This window comes from Vanellus vanellus (assembly GCF_965231255.1).
Source record: "Vanellus vanellus genome assembly, chromosome: 17".
Taxonomy (NCBI): domain Eukaryota; kingdom Metazoa; phylum Chordata; class Aves; order Charadriiformes; family Charadriidae; genus Vanellus; species Vanellus vanellus.
The window spans coordinates 3601768-3624649 of record NC_138922.1 but is presented as its reverse complement, the minus strand read 5'-3'; the positions used below and the strand labels follow the sequence as shown (position 1 = coordinate 3624649).

Here is a 22882-nt window from a genome sequence, read left to right as displayed (position 1 = left end):
CCCTGCCTCCAGCTTGTGGCTGCACCAGCTTTCTCCAGACATCCCCTTCCTCTTCTCCAGTGGGCACAGCCCCATGGTACCATGACTCCGGTGCTGCCACCACCACCCCCCTGGACCACCCACCAGGCACATAGCCACCACGCCAGGGCAGGATGTGGTCACCGTTGACTCCACCAAGCCCCACCACAGCACTGGGACCACCACCCATGGGACATAAAGCCCTTCCCACCCCCGAGACCGGCGCTGCCCCCACGCACCGCACCGGGCTCCTTTCACGTGTCTTTAATAGAAACCACTGGCGGGGGGGGGGCTGCAGCCCACCCCCCTCCCAACCCCCCCAGTACAAAAGCTGGCTGGAGGAATCGTGTATTGCATAGACCTTGGTGGTGGGGGGGGACCCGCCTGCCACACCCCCCCCCCCCCAAAAATAGTCGCTTTTTAGAAAACAAAAAGCATCTCTGAATAAAACTCTCCCGGTACAATAAATACTCTCGCGTCTTGGAGCCCAGCGACCCACGCCTGCCCGCTTGCCCACCTGTCCGCCCGCTTGCCCACCTGCCCACCCCGCTCCATGGGCCGTGGGGAAGTCAGCGGGCGATGCCCCCAGGTTGGGATGCCCCCCCCCGCCATCCCCCGGCCCCGTTTCACAGCCACCGGTTCGGGATGACCCCAGTTTGGGATGCCCCTGGGTTGGGATGCCCTGATTTCGGAGCCTCTGGTTCAGGATGCTCCCAGTTTGGGATGCCCCTGGGTTGGGATGCTCCCAGTTTGAGGTGCCCTGATTTAGGAGCCTCTAGTTTGGGATGCTCCCAGTTTGGGATGCACCCAGTTTGGGATGCACCTTGTTGGGATACCCTGATTTCAGAGCCTCTGGTCCAGGATACTCCCAGTTTGGGATGCCCATGGGTTGGGATGCCCTGATTTAGGAGCCTCTGGTTCAGGATGCTCCCAGTCTGGGATGCTCCCAGTTTGGGATGCCCTGATTTCGCAGCCTCTGGTTCCGGATGCTCGCAGTTTGGGATGCTCCCAGTTTGGGATACCCCCAGTTTGGGATACCCTGATTTCGGAGCCTCTGGTTCAGGATGCTCGCAGTTTGGGATGCTCCCAGTTTGGGATACCCCCAGTTTGGGATACCCTGATTTCGGATCCTCTGGTTCCGGATGCTCGCAGTTTGGGATGCTCCCAGTTTGGAATGCCCCTGGGTTGGGATGCCCTGATTTCGGAACCTCTGGTTCAGGATGCTCCCAGTTTGGGATGCCCCTGGCTTGGGAAGCGCCCAGTTTGGGAATCCCCCGTTTTGGCGGGGGCTTTGGCATGCCCTGGTTCACGAACCCTCAGGCTGAGACCCCCTCCCCCAGTTTGGGACAGCCACGCTTTGGGACCACCCCCTCTCCCCCCCCCCAGTTCAGGATGGCCCCTAACTCGGGGTGCCCGGGGGGGGGGGGATGATGCCCACCGGCCGTGGCTCAGAAGCTGGACTCGGGCACGGCCGGGTGGCACAGCGAGCCCGTGGGCTGCCGTCCCCGCTGCAGCGTGGCCCCGGGGGGACCCCGGGGGGGCAGGGGGTTCCCCCCCGTAGCCCTGCCCAGCGATGCTGAGCGCCGCAGGCCCCCCTCGGGGCGCAGGGGGAGGGTGGCCGAGCTCTGCGAGCGCGCCATGGCCACGGGGCCGGGGGACAGCCGTGCCGGGGGGACAGCCGCGTCCCCCTCCGTCCGTGACAACCCGGTGCTCTGGTTTTTGGGGGGCAGGCGCAGGGACCCCTCAGCGCCGGTGCTGGCGGCTCGTCGCAGCGTGGGCAGGCGGAGGGGCCGGCGGGGGGCTCGGGGGGTGGCCGGCTCCTCTTGCCCTTTGCCGGGCTGTTTCGGGGGACCGGTTGGCGCGGGGCTGGTAGCCGGGGGGATGGGGGGGCCGCTCTCCCCAGCCGTGGGGAGAGGGAAGAGGGAGCGGCGGGTGCAGCGCGGTCGGCGTCCCGACTCCAGGTAGGCCACCAGTTCCCCCCGTTCCTTGCCGGCGAAGGACCAGCGCGGGGGTACGGTCCTGGGGGGGCCACCGGCGGGCGAGAGTTTGACGCTGAGGCTGCGGCGCTGGACGCCCCGCACTAAGGGTCTGGCCTCGAAACCACCTGTAATTATAAAAATAATAAATGGGGAGGAGGCGGGCGGCAGGGCGGGATGCTGGGGTGGGGAGGGGATGCTCAGCATCACCTTTCTCCGGGGCGGCGGCGGCGGCACCCAACCGGTTGGTCGCGGCGTCCCGCGTGCTGCCGCCCAGGCGGGTCAACCAGTGACCCGAAAGCGAGGAGGCGGTGGGACCTGCGGGGACGAATGAAGCTGGGCCGGGCTGCGAGGATGCCGCCGTGCCCGCACCAACCTCCCCACCCCATCTCTCGGGGCGCACCGGCACGCGGGGGCCGCCGGCGTGCTGCGACGCGACAGGCGACGGCGTACCCGTCCCGCCGTGCCCACGTCCGTGGCCGTGGGCGCTCCTCTCTGCTGCACGCGTGTGTACATCACCCCGCGCGCCCCCATCACCCCGCGCGCCCCCATCACCCCGCGGGCCACCATCACCCCGCCCCCCCCCATCACCCTGCGCGCCCCCATCACCCCGCCCCCCCCCATCACCCCGCGCGCCCCCATCACCCCGCGCGCCCCCATCACCCCGCGCGCCCCCATCACCCCGCGCGCCCCCATCACCCCGCAGGCCCCCATCACCCCGCGCGCCCCCATCACCCCGCGGGCCCCCATCACCCCGCGCGCCCCCATCACCCCGCGCGCCCCCATCACCCCGCCCCCCCCCATCACCCCACGCGCCCCCATCACCCCGCGCGCCCCCATCACCCCGCGCGCCCGTGAGAGCGCACTGGACCGTGTCAGGCGGGCTCGGGGTTCGATGGCTTTCCGGGCAAAGGGGTGCCCAGCGGGCAGGGAAGTGGGGGGGGGGGAGGGGGGATGCTCACCCCTGACGGAGCTGCCCGCCGACCACGCGGGCACGGCGGCGCGACGCTGGTAGAAGAGGATGTAGGCGCTGCGGGTGCTCACCTCCGCCTCCCGCACCCCCTCCACCCTGCTGTCGTCGTAGCTGTACCACCGCCCGTCCAGGGCGTTGCAGCAGTAGGCTGGGGACAAGGGGGGGGGGGGGGACAGGGGGGGACACACACGCACACAGGGGTCAGGGGGGGATGGATGCTCTGCACTGGGTGCCCCCCCCCCCCCAACCTCCCCCCTCCTCTGCCCCCAGGGTGCAGTGGGGAGCGTCAGCCCCACGCTGCGGGGACAGCCTGGGGGTGCAGGATGCTGCTGGGGGATATGGCCCAGTGCCCCCGAACCCCACGCTGTGCCCCACATCACACCCCCTTACCGCAGCCTCCAGCCCCACGCTGTGCCCCCCTCCGCGCCCCCCGCACTGCCCCCAAACTCCATGGCACACCTTCTGCAGTGCTCCCCCCCCGCCCCCCTCCAAAACCCATATCGTGCCCCCCATCAAGCCCCTCACCCTCCCCCCCAACCGCCCCCCATGCCACAGTCCCCTGCCATTGCCCCACAAAACCCCACACACTGCCCCACAGCACACCCCCTGCAGAGCCCCCCACCCCGCTTCCATGCCCCACATCACACCCATTGCAGTGCCCCCGAACCCCACGCTGTGCCCCACATCACACCCCCTTACCGCAGCCCCCAGCCCCACGCTGTGCCCCCCTCTGTGCCCCCCGCACTGCCCCCAAACTCCATGGCACACCTTCTGCAGTGCTCCCCACCCCAACCCCCACCCAAACCCCATATCGTGCCCCCCATCACGCCCCTCGTCCTGCCCCCCAACCGCCCCCCATGGCACAGCCCCCTGCCATCGCCCCCCAAAACCCCATATCCTGCCCCACAGCACACCCCCTGCAGTGCCCCCCACCCCGCTTCCATGCCCCACATCACACCCCCTGCAGTGCCCCCGAACCCCACGCTGTGCCCCACATCACACCCCATTGCCGCAGCCCCCAGCCCCACGCTGTGCCCCGCTCTGTGCCCCCCGCACTGCCCCCAAACTCCATGGCACACCTTCTACAGTGCTCCCCCCCCAACCCCCACCCAAACCCCATATCGTGCCCCCCATCACACCCCTCGCCCTGCCCCCCAACCGCCCCCCATGCCCCATGGCACATCCCCCTGCCATCGCCCCCCAAAACCCCATATCCTGCCCCACAGCACACCCCACTTCCATGCCCCCCACCCCGCTTCCATGCCCCACAGCACACCCATTGCAGTGCCCCCAAACCCCACGCTGTGCCCCACAGCACGCCCCCTTACCGCAGCCCCCAGCCCCACGATGTGCCCCCCACCTCACCCCCCACACTGCCCCCAAACTCCATGGCACACCTTCTGCAATGCTCCCCCTCCAACCCCCCCCCAAACCCCATATCGTGCCCCCCATCACACCCCTCGCCCTGCCCCCCAACCGCCCCCCATGCCCCATGGCACATCCCCCTGCCATCGCCCCCCAAAACCCCACACCCTGCCCCACAGCACACCCCCTGCAGAGCCCCCCACCCCGCTGCCATGCCCCCCCCCAGGCTCACCGGTGTAGTGGCCGCCCTGCATGCTGCCGTGGTGGTTGCAGACGGCGTACAGGTCGTAGAGGTAGTCGCGGGGGCAACTCGGGGGCAGGCAGAGGGGGGGTCGCCAGGGCGCCCAGCGCCCCACCAGCTGCCCGCCGGCCTGCCCCCGCTGGGCCACGTGGGGGGCCATGTCGAGACCCCGCAGGGGGAACCTCACCAGCGTGGTGAGTTTGTGCCGGTGCTCAGCCACCTGGCGAAAGCGCTTGAGGTGGATGATGAGGATGTCGGGCAGCGTCCAGAGGCTCAGCTTCACCGTACCCCGCTGCGGCACCTTGCAGTGCGGGCAGCGCCAGGCGTCGTCCGGGGCCAGCTGGGGACGCCACGTGTCACGGCCACCTCCACCTCCCTCCCTCCCACCGTCCCACTCGCCACCTCCGAAGCCACCCTTGGCACCGCAAAGGCTGATATCCCCCGTGCCGTAGGCAGGGCTTGCCCTCGGCGGCGGGCAGGGCGCAGGCAGGGCGCGGGCAGGGCGCGGGTACCTGTTCCTCCTTGGTGTAGAGCTGGAAGCACTCATCCAGCGTGCAGCTGTGCTGCTGCCGGTGCGCTTGCTGCTGCAGCCGCACGCTCTCCGCGTCCTGCACCACCTCCTCCTGGATGTTGCCGAAAAGGCTGCGCAGGAGGCAGGGGGACATGACAGCGCCGGAGGGGAGAGGGGGGGTCAGGCAGGGTGCTGGGGTGTCGTGTCGGTGTCATCCCCCCCCCCAACCCTGGGTGCGAGGGACTCACCGCTCTTTGGTGCTCACGTCCCACTCCACCGTCAGCTTCACGTGGGGAGGGCCACCCGCCCCGCTCAGCTGCAGCGCTCTGGGGGGCGAGGACGAGGCGAGATGTCCCCCCAAATCCCCCGTCCCCATAGGGCCACCCCTCCTGTGCCAGCCCGCGGTGGCAGGCAGGGATGGCCGCCACCTCCCTGAGCAGCACCCATGGTGGGGACGCAGGGCTGGGGACCCAGTCCCCGGCGAAGAGTCACGGTGACACCACTAAACAGCCACGGTGACACCACTAAACAGCCACGGTGACACCACTGGCCACCCATGGTGACACTGCGGCCAGCCACAGGGACACCTTCGGGCAACCATGGTGCCAACACGACCATCCAGAGGGACACCACGGCCACCCGTGGGGACACCGCTGGCCATCCCTGGGGAAGCAGGGGACATTCTGGGGACGTGGGATCCCCTCAGGTGCCCTTACCTGTCGACGGCGGGGTGGCAGAGCGGGCGGGGGTCCTGCGGGGACAGGTAGGCACAGGGGGACGAGCCCCCCGCCAGGCGGATGCGGAAGAGGGCTCCCGCGCCCTGCAAGGGGAGAGGGGGCTGTGGGGCTGGCGGGGGGCAGAGCCCCCCTGCCCTCTGGCGTCACCCAGGGTGACCCGTGCTTTGTGACACGGGACAAAAAAAGCCCCCCCCAAACCAGATTTCTTTGGTCCCCGTGGCTGGGATGACAGGGGACACCCGTGGGGATGGGGATGTGGGGCTGGGGGATGTCCTGTCCTGTTGGCTGCGGTGTGGCTGGGGGGGCAAAGGGGCGGCTCAGGGACACCAGTGCCCTTGGGATGGTGGCATCTGGGCACTGGGGAGGGTGGTTGGGCTGGGGCAGCTCTGCTGCGGGAGCTGGGTAGCGCTGTGGCCACCCATGGTGACACCACGGCCACCTGTAGTGACACCGTGGCCACCCACGGTGACACCGTGGCCACCCACAGGGACACCACATCCACTCACTAGGACACCACTGGCCACCCACAGGACAACATGACCACCCACAGGGCACTGTGGCCACGCATGGTGACACCATCGGCCACACACAGAAACAACATAACCACCCACAAGGACATGAGAGCCACCCACAGGGACACTGTGCCCACCCATCATGACACCATTGGCCACCAGTGGTGACAACATGGCCACCCACATGGAGATCACTGCCACCCACAGTGTCACTGTAGCCACCTACTGTGACACCACTGGCTGCCTGCAGTGTGAATGACACCCACAGGGACAGCACAGCCACCCACAGTGACCATCAGCCACCAGCATCAACAACACAACTACCCCCAGGGCCACCACAACCACGCAAGGTGACACCGTTAGCCACCCATGGTGACCCTACAGCCAAGAATGGCTCCACCATGGCCACCCACAGTGACACACAGCCACTGATGGTGCCACCAGCGCCTCTCATGGCTGCACCATAGCAACCCACGGAGACACCACAGCCACCAATGAAGACACTGTGGCCATCCACAGCTACACCATAGCCACTCATGGAGACACCACGGCCACCCATGGGTCCACCACAGCCACTCACGGCTCCACCAAGGCCACCCATGGGTCCACCACAGCCACCCACGGGTCCACCACAGCCACCCATGGAGACACCACAGCCACCCATGGAGACACCACAGCCATCCACAGCTCCACCATGGCCAACCATGGGTCCACCACAGCTCCACCATGGAGACACCACGTCCACCCATGGGTCCACCACAGCCACCCATGGTGACACCATGGCCATCCACAGCTCCACCATGGCCACCCATGGGTCCACCACAGCCACCCATGGTGACACCATGGCCATCCACAGCTCCACCATGGCCAACCATGGAGACAGCACAGCCACTCACGGCTCCACCAAGGCCACCCATGGGTCCACCACAGCCACCCACGGGTCCACCACAGCCACCCATGGAGACACCATGGCCACCCACAGCTGCACCATGGCCAGCCATGGAGAAACCACGGCCACCTGTGGAGACATTCCGGCCACTCATGGTGACACCACGGCCACCCACGGAGACACCACAGCTCCATCCCCCCCCAGCCATGGTGCCAGCAGCCCCGGTCAAGTGCATCCTGGGAGGGGACAGCGGTGTGTGTGTCCCCCTCCATCTCACCTGCGCCCGCACCTCTCCCCGCAGCAGCGCCCGCAGCTGGGCCAGGATGCTCTGCTGGAGCTGCTCCCAGGAGACGCCCCGCTCCTCCCGCAGCACCAGCGGTGGCCCGAACCTGGGGAACAGCGGGGGACACAGTGGGCTGAGGGCGGACACCCCGCGCCCCATCCCTCGGCGGGGAGGCGGGCAGGGCGGGTGGGTACCTGGCGAGGCGGGGGCCGTCGCCCGCCGTGTTGCAGAGCAGCAGCAGGATGCGGCCGCCCGCCCCGGGGTGCAGGCAGTCGGAGGAGCGGGCGGCGGCGGGCGGCGGGCGCTGGGTGGCCCCCGGGGAGGCGGGCAGGCTGCGGGGGCATCCTGCGGGCAGGGCGGGCAATTAGGGGGCTCTCGGTCAGCACAGGTGTTAATTAGCGCGGGGGGCTGCCTGTGCTCCCCTGCCTGCAGGACGGCCTCCCGCATCCCCGCGCTTCCCACCAATCACAGCCCCGGGGGACAGGGCCGCCGCCAATCACAGCAGAGCACGCCCGCCTCCAACCAATCATAGCAGAGCATGCTTGCCTCCCACCAATCACAGCCAAGCACACCTGCCCCCCCACCAAGCACAGCATAAGCACCAAGGTTCCCACCAATCACAGCAGGGAGGACACAGTACCCGCCAATCACAGCCAAGCATACCTGCCTCCCACCAATCACAGCAGAGCATGCCTGCCTCCCACCAATCACAGCATGAGCACCAGCGCTCTCACCAATCACAGCTGAGAGGACACAGTTCCCACCAATCACAGCAGAGCACACCTGCCTCCCACCAATCACAGGACAGGGGGACAGAGGGAAAACAAGACTCCCACCAATCAGAGCAGAGCACACCTGCCTCCAACCAATCACAGGGCAGTGGGAGAGAGGGGGGAAAACAAGATGCCAACCAATCCCAGCAAAACCCACCTGCCTCCAACCAATCCCAGCAGAGCCTACCTGCCTCCAACCAATCACAGCCAAGCACGCCTGCCTCCAACCAATCACAGCTAAAGATATCACCCTCCTCCCAATCCCGGTGGAGTGCAGCTGCCTCTGACCAATGACAGCAGCCAGGACACCACTCCCCCACCAATCCCAGCACACCTTTCAGCCACCAATCGCATCGAGAGCCTCCACCCCCCACCAATCTCAGCCTCCTCCAGCGCTGCACAAGCCGCTCCCAACCAATCAGAGCGGGGCAGGGGGGCAGCGGCCAGCCAATAGCAGGGGGGAGGGCGGTACCTGCGTGGCGGGCGGGGGGCGGCTGGAAGGCGTAGAGGGGAGCCCCCTCCCCAGCAGCACCCAGCTCCTCCGCGTCGCCCAGGGAGCGCAGGAAGCCCCGCGGGGACACCTCGGCCAGGATGACCTGCGGGACGGCACCCCGCGCCCTCAGTGGGATGTGTCCCGTGGGTCCCCCACCGTGTCATCCCCCCCCACCCCCCCATCTTCTTCGTTACCTGCTCCGGGGCGATGTGTCCCTCCCGCGCCACCATCTCCCGCAGCTCGGCCACGGTGCCCAGCAGGGGCACGGCCAGTCCCACCCGCACGAACCGCCAGCGCTCGCACTGCAGCACCAGGGTGACGTTGAGAGCCCTGGGGACACCGAGGGGGACACACACGCGCGCTTCAGCGGGGAAAGCCACCGCACTGAGACCAGACGCCGCTCATGACCACGCCGGAGGGATCCGCGTCCCAGCGTGGCATCTCCGACTCTGGAGGTGGCAAACACCCATCGGACACAGCTCCTGCAGCGGTGGCTGTCACCCATTCCAAGGTTGCCACCACATCCTGAATTAATTATTTACCCCGAAATATGCAAATTACCCTCACTTGGAGCCAAAACCCCGCTGGCTGGCGGCTGTGCCTCTCACCGTGCCGGCGAGCGGCTGGGGAGGCGCGGGGCCGGGCTCACCTGGTCTGGCGCAGCGGGATGGGCAGGGAGATGCACAGGAAGGGGTCGAATGTGTTGCTCTGCTTCAGGCAGTGAGGGCATGTCAGGGAGGACCTGCAAAACATGGCCGGGGCGCGTCACCGACACGGGGACGGCACCCTCAGAGTCCCCATCCTGGGGCTGCAGCGCCCTGCCGCCGGTATTGCACCCTGGGTACCACACCCTGGGTATCACATCCCAGGTAACTGCATCCTTGGTACCACACCCTGGGTGCTGCATCCCAGGCAGAGCACCCTGGGTACCACATCCCTGGGTACCACATCCCTGGGTACCACACCCTGGGTACTGCATCCCTGGGTACCGCATCCCTGAGTACTGCATCCCAGGCTTCACATCCCAGGTACCGCATCCCAGGCATCACATCCCGGGTACCTCATCCTGGGTACCGCACCCCAGGTACAGTATTCCAGGTACTGCATCCCTGGGTACTGCATCCCTGGGTACTGCATCCCAGGCATCACATCCTGGGTACCACACCCCGCGTACAGCATCCTGGGTACTGCATCCCTGGGTACTGCATCTCTGGGTACTGCATCCCAGGCATCACACCCTGGGTACCACATCCTGGGTACCACGTCCCAGGTACCGCATCCCTGGGTACTGCATCCCAGGCATCACATCCCGGGTACCGCCTTCCTGGGTACCGCATCCCTGGGTACTGCATCCCAGGCATCACAACGCAGGTAACGCACCCTGGGTACCACACCCTGAGTACCGCATCCCTGGGTACCGCATCCCACAGGGCTCAGATGGCCCCAGCATCACACAGAGGTTGCACGTTCTCCTGCCGGGGTTGCACACCACAGCCCGTACCCGCCTGCCCACCCCGACAGTCTGTTCACTCTGAAACCTAACAAGGGCACCCACAGTAACAGATGGTGCTACAGAAGCCAGCGTGAAATCTCCCACTTCCATGCATGGCTGTGGCCCCGAAACCTCCCCAAATCCTGCTCCCCCTCCCAGGGCTTGCAGACCCCAGGGTGGCTTCTGGCTCCTGGGTTCTGCCGTGCTCCCCATCCACTTGCTGGGAACCAGCTGCCTGCCACCACCATAGGGCCGGATCCTGCACCCGCTGGGGTGGTATCGCCATCAGCACCGCAGGGCCAGATCCTGCACACCCCGGGGTTGCACTCCCAGCGCGGGGCCGGGGGCAGTATCCAGCCCTTCTGCTGGGACACGGGTTGTGCCGCACGGACACCACCAGCTTCTCTGGTGCTGCCAGCTCAGCGCACCCGGTCCCCACCACAGCACAGCCGCCAGCTGCAGGGGAGCGGTGGGGGACAGCGAGGGGGGACCCAGCCACTCTGCTGGGGGACATGGGGCCACCGGGGAGGACCAGGTCCCCCCGCCAGCTTCCCCATTTCCCACAGCATCCCGCAGGAGATGCCCCATCAAAGCCTGGCTTAAATGAACATTTAACGCCAACAACCACCTTACCCCCTTTTTCTTTTTAATTCTGCCTTTTTAATTTCTTTTCTTTCCTCCTTTTTATTCAACAAAAAGGGGGAAAATAAATTAAAAACCAAATCAAAATCCTGAGCCCTTGTTATCGGTCACGTTGAAGAGCCACTGAGCTCCCCAGGATGCAGCCGCACCAATTAATAAATTCTTTTACACGCAGACGGGCTCTGGCATGCGGAAGGGGGCGGATAATTAAAGTGCTTTTTTTTCATACAGGGCGAGGAATTAATTGAGCGAGGAGGAAGGAGCTGTGGTGCCAGAGGTACCCCCTCATGTCTGCAATGCCATGGCACGGGGACGGGGTGGCCAGATACTGGCCCACCCGAGCATCCCGTGAGGCTCAGCTGGATGAACATGTGGGGTGTCCCATCACCCACATGCGGGGGCATCCCCACGATGGTCCTCTGGGACAGGCTTGGGACAACCTTGATCCTGTGTCCTGTGGAAGAACCACAGGATGGTGTGGGTTGGAAGGGATCTTAAAGATCATCCAGTCCCAACCCCTGCCCTGGGCAGGGACACCTCCCCCCAGCCCAGGTTGCTCCAAGCCCCATCCAACCCGGCCTTGAACCCCTCCAGGGATGGGGCAGCCACAGCTTCTCGGGGCAACCTGGGCCGGGGGCTCACCGCCCTTATTGTAAAATATTTCTTCCTTATGTCTGACCTAACCCTACCCTCTTGCAGTTTAAAACCGTTGTTCCTTGCCCTGTGACTTCAGACCCTGGTAAAAAGTCTCTCTCTCCACCTTTGTTAGATGCCCCCTTCATATACTGAAAGGCCACCAGGAGGTGTCCCCAGAGCCTTCTCTTTTCCAGGCTGAACAACCCCCAACTCCCTCAGCCTTTCTTCATAGAAATGTTCCAGCCCTCTCTGACCACTTCTCCTCTGGACTCGCTCCAACAGGTCCATGTTGTACTGGGGGCCCCCCGAGCTGGACGCAGTACTCCAGCTGGAGTCTCACCAGAGCAGAGCAGAGGGGGACAATCCCCTCCCTCGCCCTGCTGGCCACACTTCTTGCGATGCAGCCCAAGATGCGGTTGGCTTTCTTGGCTGCAAGGACACATTGCCAGCTCAAGTCCAGCATCATCCATAAGTGTCCCCAAGTCCTCCATTTATCACCCAGTCTGTACTGGTATTGGGGATTGCCCTAACCCAGGTGCAGAACCTTGCATTTGGTCTGGTTGTACCTCAAGAGGTTCACATGGGCCCACTACTCCAGTCCATCAAGGTCCCTCTGGATGGCATCTCCTCCCTCCAGCGATCAACGGCACCGCTCAGCGTGGTGTCACCTGCCAACTCGCTGAGGGCATGTTCAATCCCACCACATCATTAATATTAAAGAAATTAAATTGTCTTGGTCCCAGTATAGACCCTTGAGGGACATCACACCTTACTGGGTTTCTCCACCACCTACCATCACTGACGGAGGACAACCAGGGCACCCCCTGCCCAACCCCTGCCCATCTCCCCTGGCAGAGCCCTCCTGGCTCAGCAGCCGCCTTCCTTTTGCCAGTGAACTCCTAGTGCGGCGCAAAATCAGCTATCCCAGCAAAAGCCATCTCCTGGTGGCCCTCCCCACCCTGGGGTGGCGATAACGAAGAGAACGAACCACTTCAGGGTTCGTTAGGGCCAAGGTGAAGTGGGCTGTGGGGTCTCCAAAGGCAGGGGGTATGAAACGCCCAGGGAAGGCACGTGGTGGGTTCTGCCCCTGTCTGTGACCATGCCAAGGAGGTGACACTGGATGTGACTGATGTCACTTCCCAAGGACAAGGCATCCACCCACACCAAAAACCCGCCCCCGGGATGTGGTTCAGACCCCGCTCGGGATCACTCCATACTAAAACCAATTTGCCCTCTCTGGCCAAGAGCCACCCGGACAATGCCACCAGCGTTGCACCATGCACATAAACCACTGCTCTACCCTAATTTTGCTGCTCCCAGAGCTTCCCGGATAATTACCGGGAGCCCCGGAGATGAGATAGGGGTGGGGACCAGGCAGGACACCCCCACAGGGATTCAGGCTCCAACCTTCCCCGTGTCTTTTTTGGCACTTGTAAAAATATTTGCTGGCATTGAAGCGGAGTAGGAAATGTCCTGAAACCCCTCGTTCGGTGTTTCACCCCAACCTGTGGCTCCACCGCCAGTGTGGGAAGCAGCTCCCATGCCCAGGATGGATGGATGGATGGATGGATGGATGAATGGGTGGGTGGATGGTTGAATGGATGGACGGATGGATGGACGGATGGATGGGGGGTGGACGGATGGACAGATGGGTGGATGGATGGGTGAATGGATGGACGGATGGATGGACGGATGGATGGGGGGTGGACGGATGGACAGATGGGTGGATGGATGGGTGAATGGATGGATGGGTGGATGGATGGACTGATGGGTGGATGGATGGACGGATGGGTGGATGGATGGACAGATGGGTGGATGGATGGATGGATGGGTGAATGGATGGATGGACTGATGGGTGGATGTATGGGTGAATGGGTGGATGAATGGATGGATGAATGAGTGGATGGGGGGATGGATGGGTGGGTGAATGGATGGATGGATGGATGGGTGGAGCCTCTCTGCAGAGCTGAGCGCTCCCCAGCTCATCCCTTCCCTGTGCTCGAAGAGTCCGGCCACCCACCAGCAAAGCCCCTCGAGCGCTGCCCGGGGCTCTCAGAAGCCTCTGGCTGGGCAGGATCCATCCCTCCCCACTCACCTGTACTGCGCTTGGAAGTGGCTCTGCACAAAGCTCTGCCCACAGGGATGCTGGGCAGGCGGTGGGGAGCTGCTGGCACCGCCGCTCCCGTCCTCGCCGGGCTGCGGGGGCAAGAGACAAAGAAGGGTGAGCGAGGTGTTGGGGTGCCCCCCACCCTTATAGAACCATAGAATCGTTTAGGTTGGAAAAGACCTTGAAGATCATCAAGTCCAACCATTAACCCAGCCCTGCCAAGTCCACCACTAAACCATGTCCCTAAAGGGGTTGGGGACACGTCCCAGTGAACCAAGCCCAGCTTCGGTGTTCCTACGGCATGAGGACAGGCTGAAGGCGACGCTGGAGCATTCCCTGCCTGGCACCCTCCGGCCCGGCACTGCCGTGCTCCCCGCATGCCTTCTCCTGGGGAACTTTTGGGGTATGTCCCATCGAACCAGCCACAGCCCCAGTGCCCGGAGCTTCTGCACACTGAGGAACTGGAGCCGGGAACGCGCTCGAGCCCGGCTGAAATGCTCCAGGAGGGAAATCTTGGGTGAGCCGACTGGGCCGGTGTACCCGCACCGCAGCACGGGCACCTCTGGCAGGGGACGGCTGGGGGGAAACTGGTCACCCCACAACGTCTTCCCCCAAGGAGGGTCGGCAGCCCCGGCAGGGAGGTGCCCACAGCACCGCGGCACCCGCTGTGCCGGCAAAGGCACCCATGGGTGCTGGGAGCAGCCGCGCTGCGGGGAGCTGTGGCGTGGGTGGGCGAGACGGTGGGATGCTGCAGCGAGACGGCGTCCGTGCGTCCGTGTGCATGTCCGTGCTCCTGAGGCAAACACGGCCGGCTGCGTATTAACCACACGCAACTCGCCAGAACCAGGGAGCTACGATAAGGCGTTGCTGGCGCGGGACTGCCCGCGCCGCCCCGAAAAGCAGCCCCGCCGCTGCGTGTTTCCCCAGCGTGGCACCTGCCACGTCAAGCCCAGGCAGCGCACCCAGGCACAGCACCCTGAGCCCAGGCGTGGAAGCTCCATCCCTGGAGGTGTTCAAGGCCAGGTTGGACGGGGCTTGGAGCAACCTGGGCTGGGGGGAGGTGTCCCTGCCCAGGGCAGGGGGTGGGACTGGATGATCTTCAAGGTCCCTTCCAACCTAAACTATTCCATGATTCTACGGCACTCGGCACAGCACCCAGCACCCCGACCCACTGCCCCAGAGCCGGGCTTTCAGGGGCCACGTGTCCGGCGCAGGCGGTGGGAGCAGTGCCGTTCCACCAGCATCCCTTGAGCTGGTAGGGGAGGAAGCCCTGGGGAGCACTTTCTCCACTGTCGAACCATCCCTCGGCCACCTCCCCACGTCCCTGTCCCTCTGGGTCAGCCCCAGCCGGTGGGGTGACTGCATCTCCCCCCACACCGCAGACATCTGACCTCTCTCCGGGCCTGATCCAGCAGCTCCCAGCACCCTGAGCCACCGCAGCGCCCGGCTGGGGGCCCGCACCCCTTCCCCCTGGCAAGCCCATGGCACGTCCCTGAGCAACCGCAGGAGCAACAGCGGGTCCCCTTCTCCGAGAGAAACCCACTCTTCCTTGGGCTGGACGCTGCCACGGGGCGGGCAGGAGCCTGGCAGGAGGGAGCCCTCTTCTCCATCCCTCCCTGCTCAGTACATGGGGAAACTGAGGCACGGCCTCTGGTCTCCCTGTTCTCAGCAGGGACCGACCCCGGGGACAGCGCTGGCAGCCTGCCCGCGTCCCTGCCGTTCGCTGCAGCGCCGGCGCAGGATCCGTCCCTCCGTCCCGAGGAAAGGCCAGGACGCTCGGCTCAATTTGCCAAATTCACGGGATGCCAGAGCCGGCTGCGGGAGGTGAGATGTACCCCGCACCCGGGGCATCCCGAGAGCAGCCAGGTCCTCTACTCTGCTCCGTAGGGAACGGGGATGTTGGGATGTGACAGTTACACAGCCAAACCTGCCTGGCGGGGAGACACCTCCCTGCCCGCTCCCTGCCTGCCCGCTCCCTGCCTGCCCGCTGCCCCGGGAACTGCCGGGAGCCCCCGTCCCCACACCCAGAGGACAGGAGCGCACGGAGCCCGATGGCAGCAAAGACGTTGCAGAAAGGAGCCTCCGTAGCTTGCGAAAGGACCGGGCTGTTTTGGGGTAAGAAAAGGGGTTTTTGGTGTCGCGACGCGCAAGACTGAAAAACCAATGAGGTATTTGGCCGGGAGGTGGATTTTCCTCGTGCCATCTGCTGGCACCGGTGGTCCTGCTGAGCCTGACGTGTCCTTACAGCCTGCCCGGGGCCGGGGTCCATCTGGTGCGGCAGAGAGGGGACCTTCCGGCAGCCAAATCTCCGTCCCCACCCGGGTGGCCCCCGGAGCTCGCTGGCTACCACGGCAGACACCTCGTGGGCACCCATCGGACAGCCAGGAGGGTATTCCCACCCCTCCAGCCCACCGGGCTCTGTGCCCTGGACCACCACCCTCCTGGTCTTCTACTTTCCACCGGCTGAGCTCCCCGGTCCCTGAGCCTTTGGCACAGAGTCCCCTCTGTCCCCCCCTTTCGTCCCCCCATCCCCACCCTTCGGGGATGTGCACAAGCCCTCCCTCCCACCCAAAACCAGGAGGGGCGCATGCACCCCTCTCCCCTCCAGACACTCCAAAGCCATTTTTCAGGCTCACGACCCCCATGGGACAGCCCCTCCCCAGGGACATGGGCACCGCTGTGGGGTGGCACCCCCCCAAAAGGGGCTGAGACCGCAGAGAGGGGCTGGGGGAGGCTGAGGCAAAGCCAGAATGCCGGGGACGGACGGACGGACGGACAGGACAAAAGGTCCTATTCCCAGAGCCAAGCGGGTACTCCGGGCATTGTCACAGCTCCGCCTCCAGCGCGGGCAGCCGAGGACACTGCCAGTGGGACACCACGGTCCGTGGCACACGTTGGCACCTGGCATTCAACAAGCAAGCCCGGGGAGCTGCCCGATTCCCAAACAGCCCGAGGGATCTAAATGCCTCCCGGGGAAAGGCGGGCAGGGCTGAGGACGGCTCAGCTCGGTGCAGCGATGGCTGCAGTCTCCCCGGCCAAGAAGGGCTGGAAGCCACGGGGCTGCCCGGACCGGAGGCTTCGGAGATGGGCACCGCAGCCGAGCTTTGCCCCGCGGGATGGAGCTGTGCCCGTGAAGGCTGGAGGTTGAGCAGGGGGTTGCTCGCGGGGTCCCCGACCCGCAGCCACGGTGGCCCAAGCTGGGGACAGGGAGGGTGAAGCTTTTCCCCGTGGACCCCCCTGAGTAAAGGCGGGGGTCACCCCCAAAGCGGGGACAGCATTTTGCTGCGCCGAACCGCCGCGGTAAACGTCGGCTGCGCAAAGCCATCCGTCGCAACGGGCAGCGCCCCGGCAGGCAGGCGGCAGGCAGGTGGCAGGCAGGGCCAGGGCGATGCCATAAGCGCAGACGGATGGAAGGAGACTTAATTCCTCGTTTTGCCGGCAGCAAAGCCGCCGAGCACTGTAATTACGGCGGGCTTAGCTGGAGGCGCAGGGAGGGGGAGGGCTGGATCTCCTCCTGCCCGAGTAACCCCCAGAAGAGGGGGGGCCCACCAGCACCAGGGCGCTCAGCTGGATGGGCCCCTGCTGACACCCCCAATGCTCTCCCAGCACCCCAACCACCCTGCCCAGCCCCACAGCACCCACCCCCACCGTCCTCCCCACCACCACCACCACCACCAAACCACATCACCCGCATCCCCATCCCATACTGGTGTGCGGAGGGAGACAGCTCCAGCCCAACCCCTCCCAGGACGTGTCAGCTTCCCCGGTCCCAGACCTGGCGCGGACACTGTCCCCTGAGCCAGGGTGTGCGGCCACCCCGGCCGGGGCCACCCACCTCCTCGGGGACGCGGGTGCGCTGGGCGGGCAACGCGGCGCCCAGGTCCTCGTGCATGCGGTCCAGCAGCCAGAGCAGGAACTCGAGGGCGTCGTGCTGCGCGTTGCCCCGAAACTGCGAGCTGTGCTTGGAGACGATGTTCTGCAAGAGACGGGCAGGGAGGGCGCTGAGCCTCAGGCCACGCCGCCCGGCACTAACGAACGGCCGGTTCGTTAGCACCCATCGCAAAAAGGCCATCCCTGCTTCCCGCCTGCAACGGCGTCTGCCCTCGTCCTGCCTCCGCGGGGACGCCACGGCCCCCCTGGGGACAGCAGAGCAGTGGGGACACCGCACACGCAGCTCTGTGGCCCATCACCGTGGTGTCCCGGCTTTCAGCTGCGACGATGACACAAGGAGGGGACAGCTGATGGGATACCCCAACAAAACCCATATGGGCAGGGCTGGCGCACGGGGACCCACCGGTGTCACCCGTCCCACACACTCCAACAGCATCAACTCGGTGTAACAGCCAGGGGAAGGCGATTCCCACCGTCGGGATTACCCGGCAGGCAGCAGCTCTCCCCCCGCCGCTGCTGCCCCATCACCACCCACCAGCCCAGTGCCTCCCCGTGCCTCAGTTTCCCCAGCCCGGCGGTGCCGGTGGTGCCAGCGCAGCCCCCCGAGGCCCCAGAAGAGACGAGGGCTGTTCGTACAGTCAAAGCAACCGTGCGGCGCGTGGGCAGGGGAGCTGCCAGCCCTGCCAGCCCTGCCCGCACAGGCAGGAGGAAAGCCCCTGAGCAAACCTCCTGCATCCCAAAACCGGGGCTGCTGGGCCCATCGGAGCCCGGCGCTCAGCACCCTCCGACTGAAGTGGAGCGGGTGAGACCGGGGAGGGGAGATAAGAGATGGGGAGGGGGCTCTGCCCCTCCTCCCACAGCCCCTGCCAGCTCCCCCCGCCCGGGGCTGCCCTCCGCTCACCCCCTCTCCTCCTCCCCACAAGGGGTCCCCGAGAGGTGCCGATGGGGTCCCCCGTGCATTCCCCCCCCCCCTCCTCCCATTTCCCCCATATCCTCTCCCCCCCTGGGATGTGCAGCTCCGCGCACGGCACAGGAATCGGGCCCGGAGCATCCTGCCCCAAAAACCCAGGTCCCTGTGCCACCAACTGGGGCATCCCCCTGCCCGTGCCTGGATCAGGCCCTAATCTCCGCGCCTGCCCTGCACCAGCCACGCCACAGCATTTTGGCTAATTAACATTAATTTCACAGTTAGGCAAGCAACGGGATGCCCTTACGGGGGGGGGGGGGGGGATTCCCCTTCTCCAGGGACTGCTGTGGGAAGAAAGTGGCTGGAAATGCCGTGGGGCTGTGAGACAGGATGGGACCCGGGGACAGACAGGGGGCTCGTGGGGGGGCTCGTGGGGGGGCTGAGGAGGTGGCAGCGCTGCCGGCTCAGAGGGGGTCCCTCCTCTGACACCCACCTGGGTGGCACCCACGGAAGGGGGGGGGGGGGGGGGGGGATGGCCATCGCCAGCTCCCAGCCCAGCGGTCCCAGACTGGGTCCCGGAGCACCAGCAGAGCCAGGATGGGTCCCTGACCCTGGAAGAGCAGGAAAGGGCTCGGAAATCCACTCCCTGTGGGAAGCACGGGGAGGGGGCCCAGGGAAGACCCCAAAAGGCAGAGCTGGGGGTCCCCAAAGACACTTCTCTGAGGCTGGGCCGGCGGTGGCTGCTCAGAGCTGAACAGGAAAGGACAATTTGGGGAGCTCAGCCCCAAAACCAGCACCGGGAGGGAGAAAGCCCGACCAGCCGTGCCTATTTTAACCAGCTGACGCAGTTAAACCCCAACCATCCGTGCCGATTTGAAGCAGCACGCCGGGACCTGCCGGGGCAGAGATGAGACCTCGAGCATCGCCAGGAGACACCCCGAGCCAAGACCCCCTCCGGCCCCGGTCGGGTACCAGCATCCCAGTACAAGCAGAGGGAGCAAGGCCACCGCGGATGGGCTTCAAGCAAAATGAGTCGCGGACTCAGCTCTTCTTTAAAAATCTTATTTAGGCAGATTTAAAAAAAATTTAAAAATAATAATAAAAAAAAACGTGGAAATTCATGGAAGATGCAGATAACCACCCGGAGGGGAGGAAATTCAAAGCGAAGGCTGGAAGTTTTGGGGGGGGGGTTTTCCCCCCGCTCTGTGCCAAAGGAATGGGTGTGTTTGGGAGCAGAGGGTACGGAAATACTGCGAGAACTGGTTACTTTGCTACAAGGAAATTAAAGGCAATGAGCACCCTGCTCCCCAACCAGCACCCACCAGGCAGGGAAGGGAGGCAGGCAGGTCCCCCGGGGACAGGAGGAGGGAGAGCAGTGGTACCCCAGCTCCTGCCCGCGCAGGACCAGCAGCGCCGCTGGAAACCCCGATGCAGGAAAGGGTCCCGGCTTCCCAGCAGCTCCGCCGTGCCCACGGCACTTGGCAAAGTTCAACTGGAGCACCAAGTCCCTGCTGAAGTGTCACCCGCGGGCACACATCCCCGAGCGCGGGGGGCTGCGATGCCAGGCTAAAGCATTGCCCTGTCCCCGACACCCTGTCCCTGTCCCCAGGCTGGGCACAAGCCCGCAGCACGCTGGTTTGTGCCCAGCAGGGATGTGACACGCACCCAGTGACAGGGCCTGAGGCCACCGTGTTGGGGTCCCGTGGCACCGTCCCACCGTACCCCCCACCATCACGGCCAGCATCACGCTCACCCCCGGGGCTCCATGGGGGGCCGGGGCTGGGAGCTCTCCCGCCCAAGGGAGGTGGGAACTGGGGTGAAGGCAGCCGAGCTGGAGGTGGGTGACGGTGGTGACAGTAGTGGTGACTGGCGGGGGGGGACAGGAGGGGGTGTCTGGCAGGGCAGGGTCCATAGGGAGGGTGAGGCAGGGCAGGGGGTGCTGGTGGGTGCTGGGAGCGGGAGGGGTGCGCAGGACAGTGGGTGCCAGAAGGTGTGGGGAGTGGGAGATGCAGGTGGGCGCTGGGGGCACGGGGTGTCAGTGGGTGCCGGGAGTGAGGGGGGCGCTGGTGGGTGCTTGCGAGCAGGAGGGGGCCTGTGGGTGCTGAGAGCTGGGGGTACCGGTGGGTGCTGGGAGCAGTGGGTACCGGTGGGTGCTCTGAGCTGGGGATGCCGGTGGGTGCTGGAGCTACCAGTGAATGCCAAGAGCTGTGGATGCCAGTGGGTGCTGTGGTCTGAGGGTACTGGTGGGTGTTGGGAGCAGCTGGTGCCAGGAGCTGGGAGTACCGGTGGGTGCCGGGGGTACTGGTGGGTGCCGGGAGCTGGGGGTACTGGTGGGCACCAGTGGGTGCTGGTGGGTGCCAGGAGTACTGGTGGGCACCAGCGGGTGCTGGTGGGTGCCGGGAGTACTGGTGGGCACCAGCGGGTGCTGGTGGGTGCCGGGAGTACTGGTGGGCACCAGCGGGTGCTGGTGGGTGCCGGGAGCTGGGGGTACCCGTGAGTGCTGGGGACAGCGGGTGCCGGGACCTGGGGGTACCGGTGGGTGCCGGGGGGCAGCGGGAGGCGCCCGGGGGTGCCGGGGGGTGCAGCGGTACCTTAAACTCGGCGGAGAGCTGCGGCGTGTAGTCGCGGGTCCAGAGGGCGCGGACCAGTGCCGCCAGCCGGTGGGTGACCTCGGCGCGGGCCCCGCGGGCGCGGTACCGGCCCAGCGCCAGGAACTCGGCCAGCGGCGCCGTGTTGCTCAGGCACTGCACCACCGCGTTCATGAAGCAGGTGTTGCCGTGGTTCCGCAGCCCCTGCGCGCCCGGCGGCCGCTCCCCCCCGCACCCCTCCCCGCCCGCCGCCGCCCCGGTCCGCCGCCGCCTCCCTTCCCCTCCGCTACCGGCACCGGGGCCGCCCCCCCGGAATCCCCCTTCGTCGTCCTCCGCTGGAGGGGTTCGCCGCCTCCCGCGGCCCCCGGCAAGGCGCGCCCAGGTGCGGAGCAGCCGCCCGGCCAGGCTGCCCAGGGAGCGCAGGGCTCGCCGCCGCCGCCGTGTCCCCCCCCCCGCCGCCGCCGCCGCCCGGGGCCGCCCCGTCGGGCTCACCCGCGCTCCGCCGCCGCCCCCCCCCGCCGGTGCCGCCGCGCTCATGGCACCGGGCGGCCGCCGCCCTCCCCCGGCCCCGCCGGGCCCGGCCCCGCCGCGGCGCGCATGGCCCCGGGAGGGCGCTGGGCGCCCCCCCCCCAAACACACACACACACACCGCCGGTGGTGCCGGTGCGGGGGCCGGAGGGACGGGGCGGGCGGTTTTGTGCGCTGCCGGCTCCTCCCCCGGCCGGGCTGGGTCTGGGAGAGGGGAGCGGGAAGGGAGGGGGGGGGGGAAAGGAGGAGGAGGAGGAGGAGGAGGAGGAGGAGGAGGGAGCGGGGAGCTGCTGCTGCCGCTGGTGGCGGGCGGCAACGGCGGCTGAGTCCCGGTGTCCCAAATATCACCCCGGGGTACCCCAGCCCAGTGTCCCCACCATCACCACCGGGTACCCCACCCCGCTGTCCCCAGCATCACCCCGGGGTACCCCAGCCCACTATCCCCACCATCACCATGGGCTACACCACCCCACTGTCCCCTCCGTGGCCCCAGGGATTTCCCACGAGTCCCAGCCGTGCCCCCCCCAGTTTCTCCCCCACTCCCCAGCATCACCTCAGGGCTTTCCCATGAGTCCCACCTGTAACTCCCCACTGTCATCCGTCCCTCCCCCCAGCATCACCCCAGAGTACCCAAGCCCAGTCCCCCCCAGCATCACCCCAGGGCTTCCCCAGGAGTCCCAGCCATGTACCCCACCACCCCCAGCATCACCCCGGGGTACCCCAGCCACGGCTCCAGGGCTTTCCCAAGAGTCCCAGCCATGTGTCCCCCCCCAGCATCCGCCACCACCCCCAGCATCACTCCGGGGCTTTCCCAGAAGTCCCAGCCGTGCCCCACTGGCGCTGCTCCACTGCCCCCAGCATCACCCCAGGGCGTCACAGCATCACTGCGAGGTGCCCCGATCCTGCCACTTCTGGGTGCTCTTAGCTGGGACAGTGGGACAACAGTCACCTCTGCGCCCACCACACCGAGGTTTTGGGACCTAAAGGGGCTCCCCCCACACAGAGCCACAAAACCAGAGTCACCGACCCAGCGCTGGCAGAGCCCGGAGGCTTTGGCCACCTCCTGTCCGCCCCGCGCCGGCTGGCACCGCCGGTGGGGGCTCGTTTGGGGTGCGGCAGATCCTGGCTGGGGAGGGACGGTGCCACCTTCCCCCCGCCGCAGGGATCAGCCCCTCGGCCCTCCCAGCGTGGCCAGGTGGGGACACGCAGCATGACCGGGGACCACCAGGTCAGCTCCCTGCTCTCCTCCTGCAGCGCTGCTAGTGGAGGAAACCCGCTGTGGTTTCGACGGGCGGTTTTCAGCCGGATCAGTCCCCCGCT

General features: G+C 66.2%; 1 protein-coding gene across 1 annotated transcript; it reads right to left on the bottom strand.

Moving 5' to 3' along the window:
* Positions 1 to 1466: 1466 nt before the first annotated feature.
* USP43 (ubiquitin specific peptidase 43) lies at positions 1467 to 21571 on the bottom strand (the record flags this gene model as incomplete). Its single annotated transcript, XM_082492294.1, is given in 15 exon segments — positions 1467 to 2189; positions 2191 to 2312; positions 2957 to 3115; positions 4565 to 4913; positions 5086 to 5215; positions 5333 to 5410; positions 5801 to 5904; positions 7500 to 7611; positions 7700 to 7850; positions 8751 to 8874; positions 8966 to 9101; positions 9421 to 9513; positions 13637 to 13737; positions 17484 to 17624; positions 21038 to 21571. Coding segments are annotated over 15 exon segments (3057 nt in total).
* Positions 21572 to 22882: the final 1311 nt, after the last annotated feature.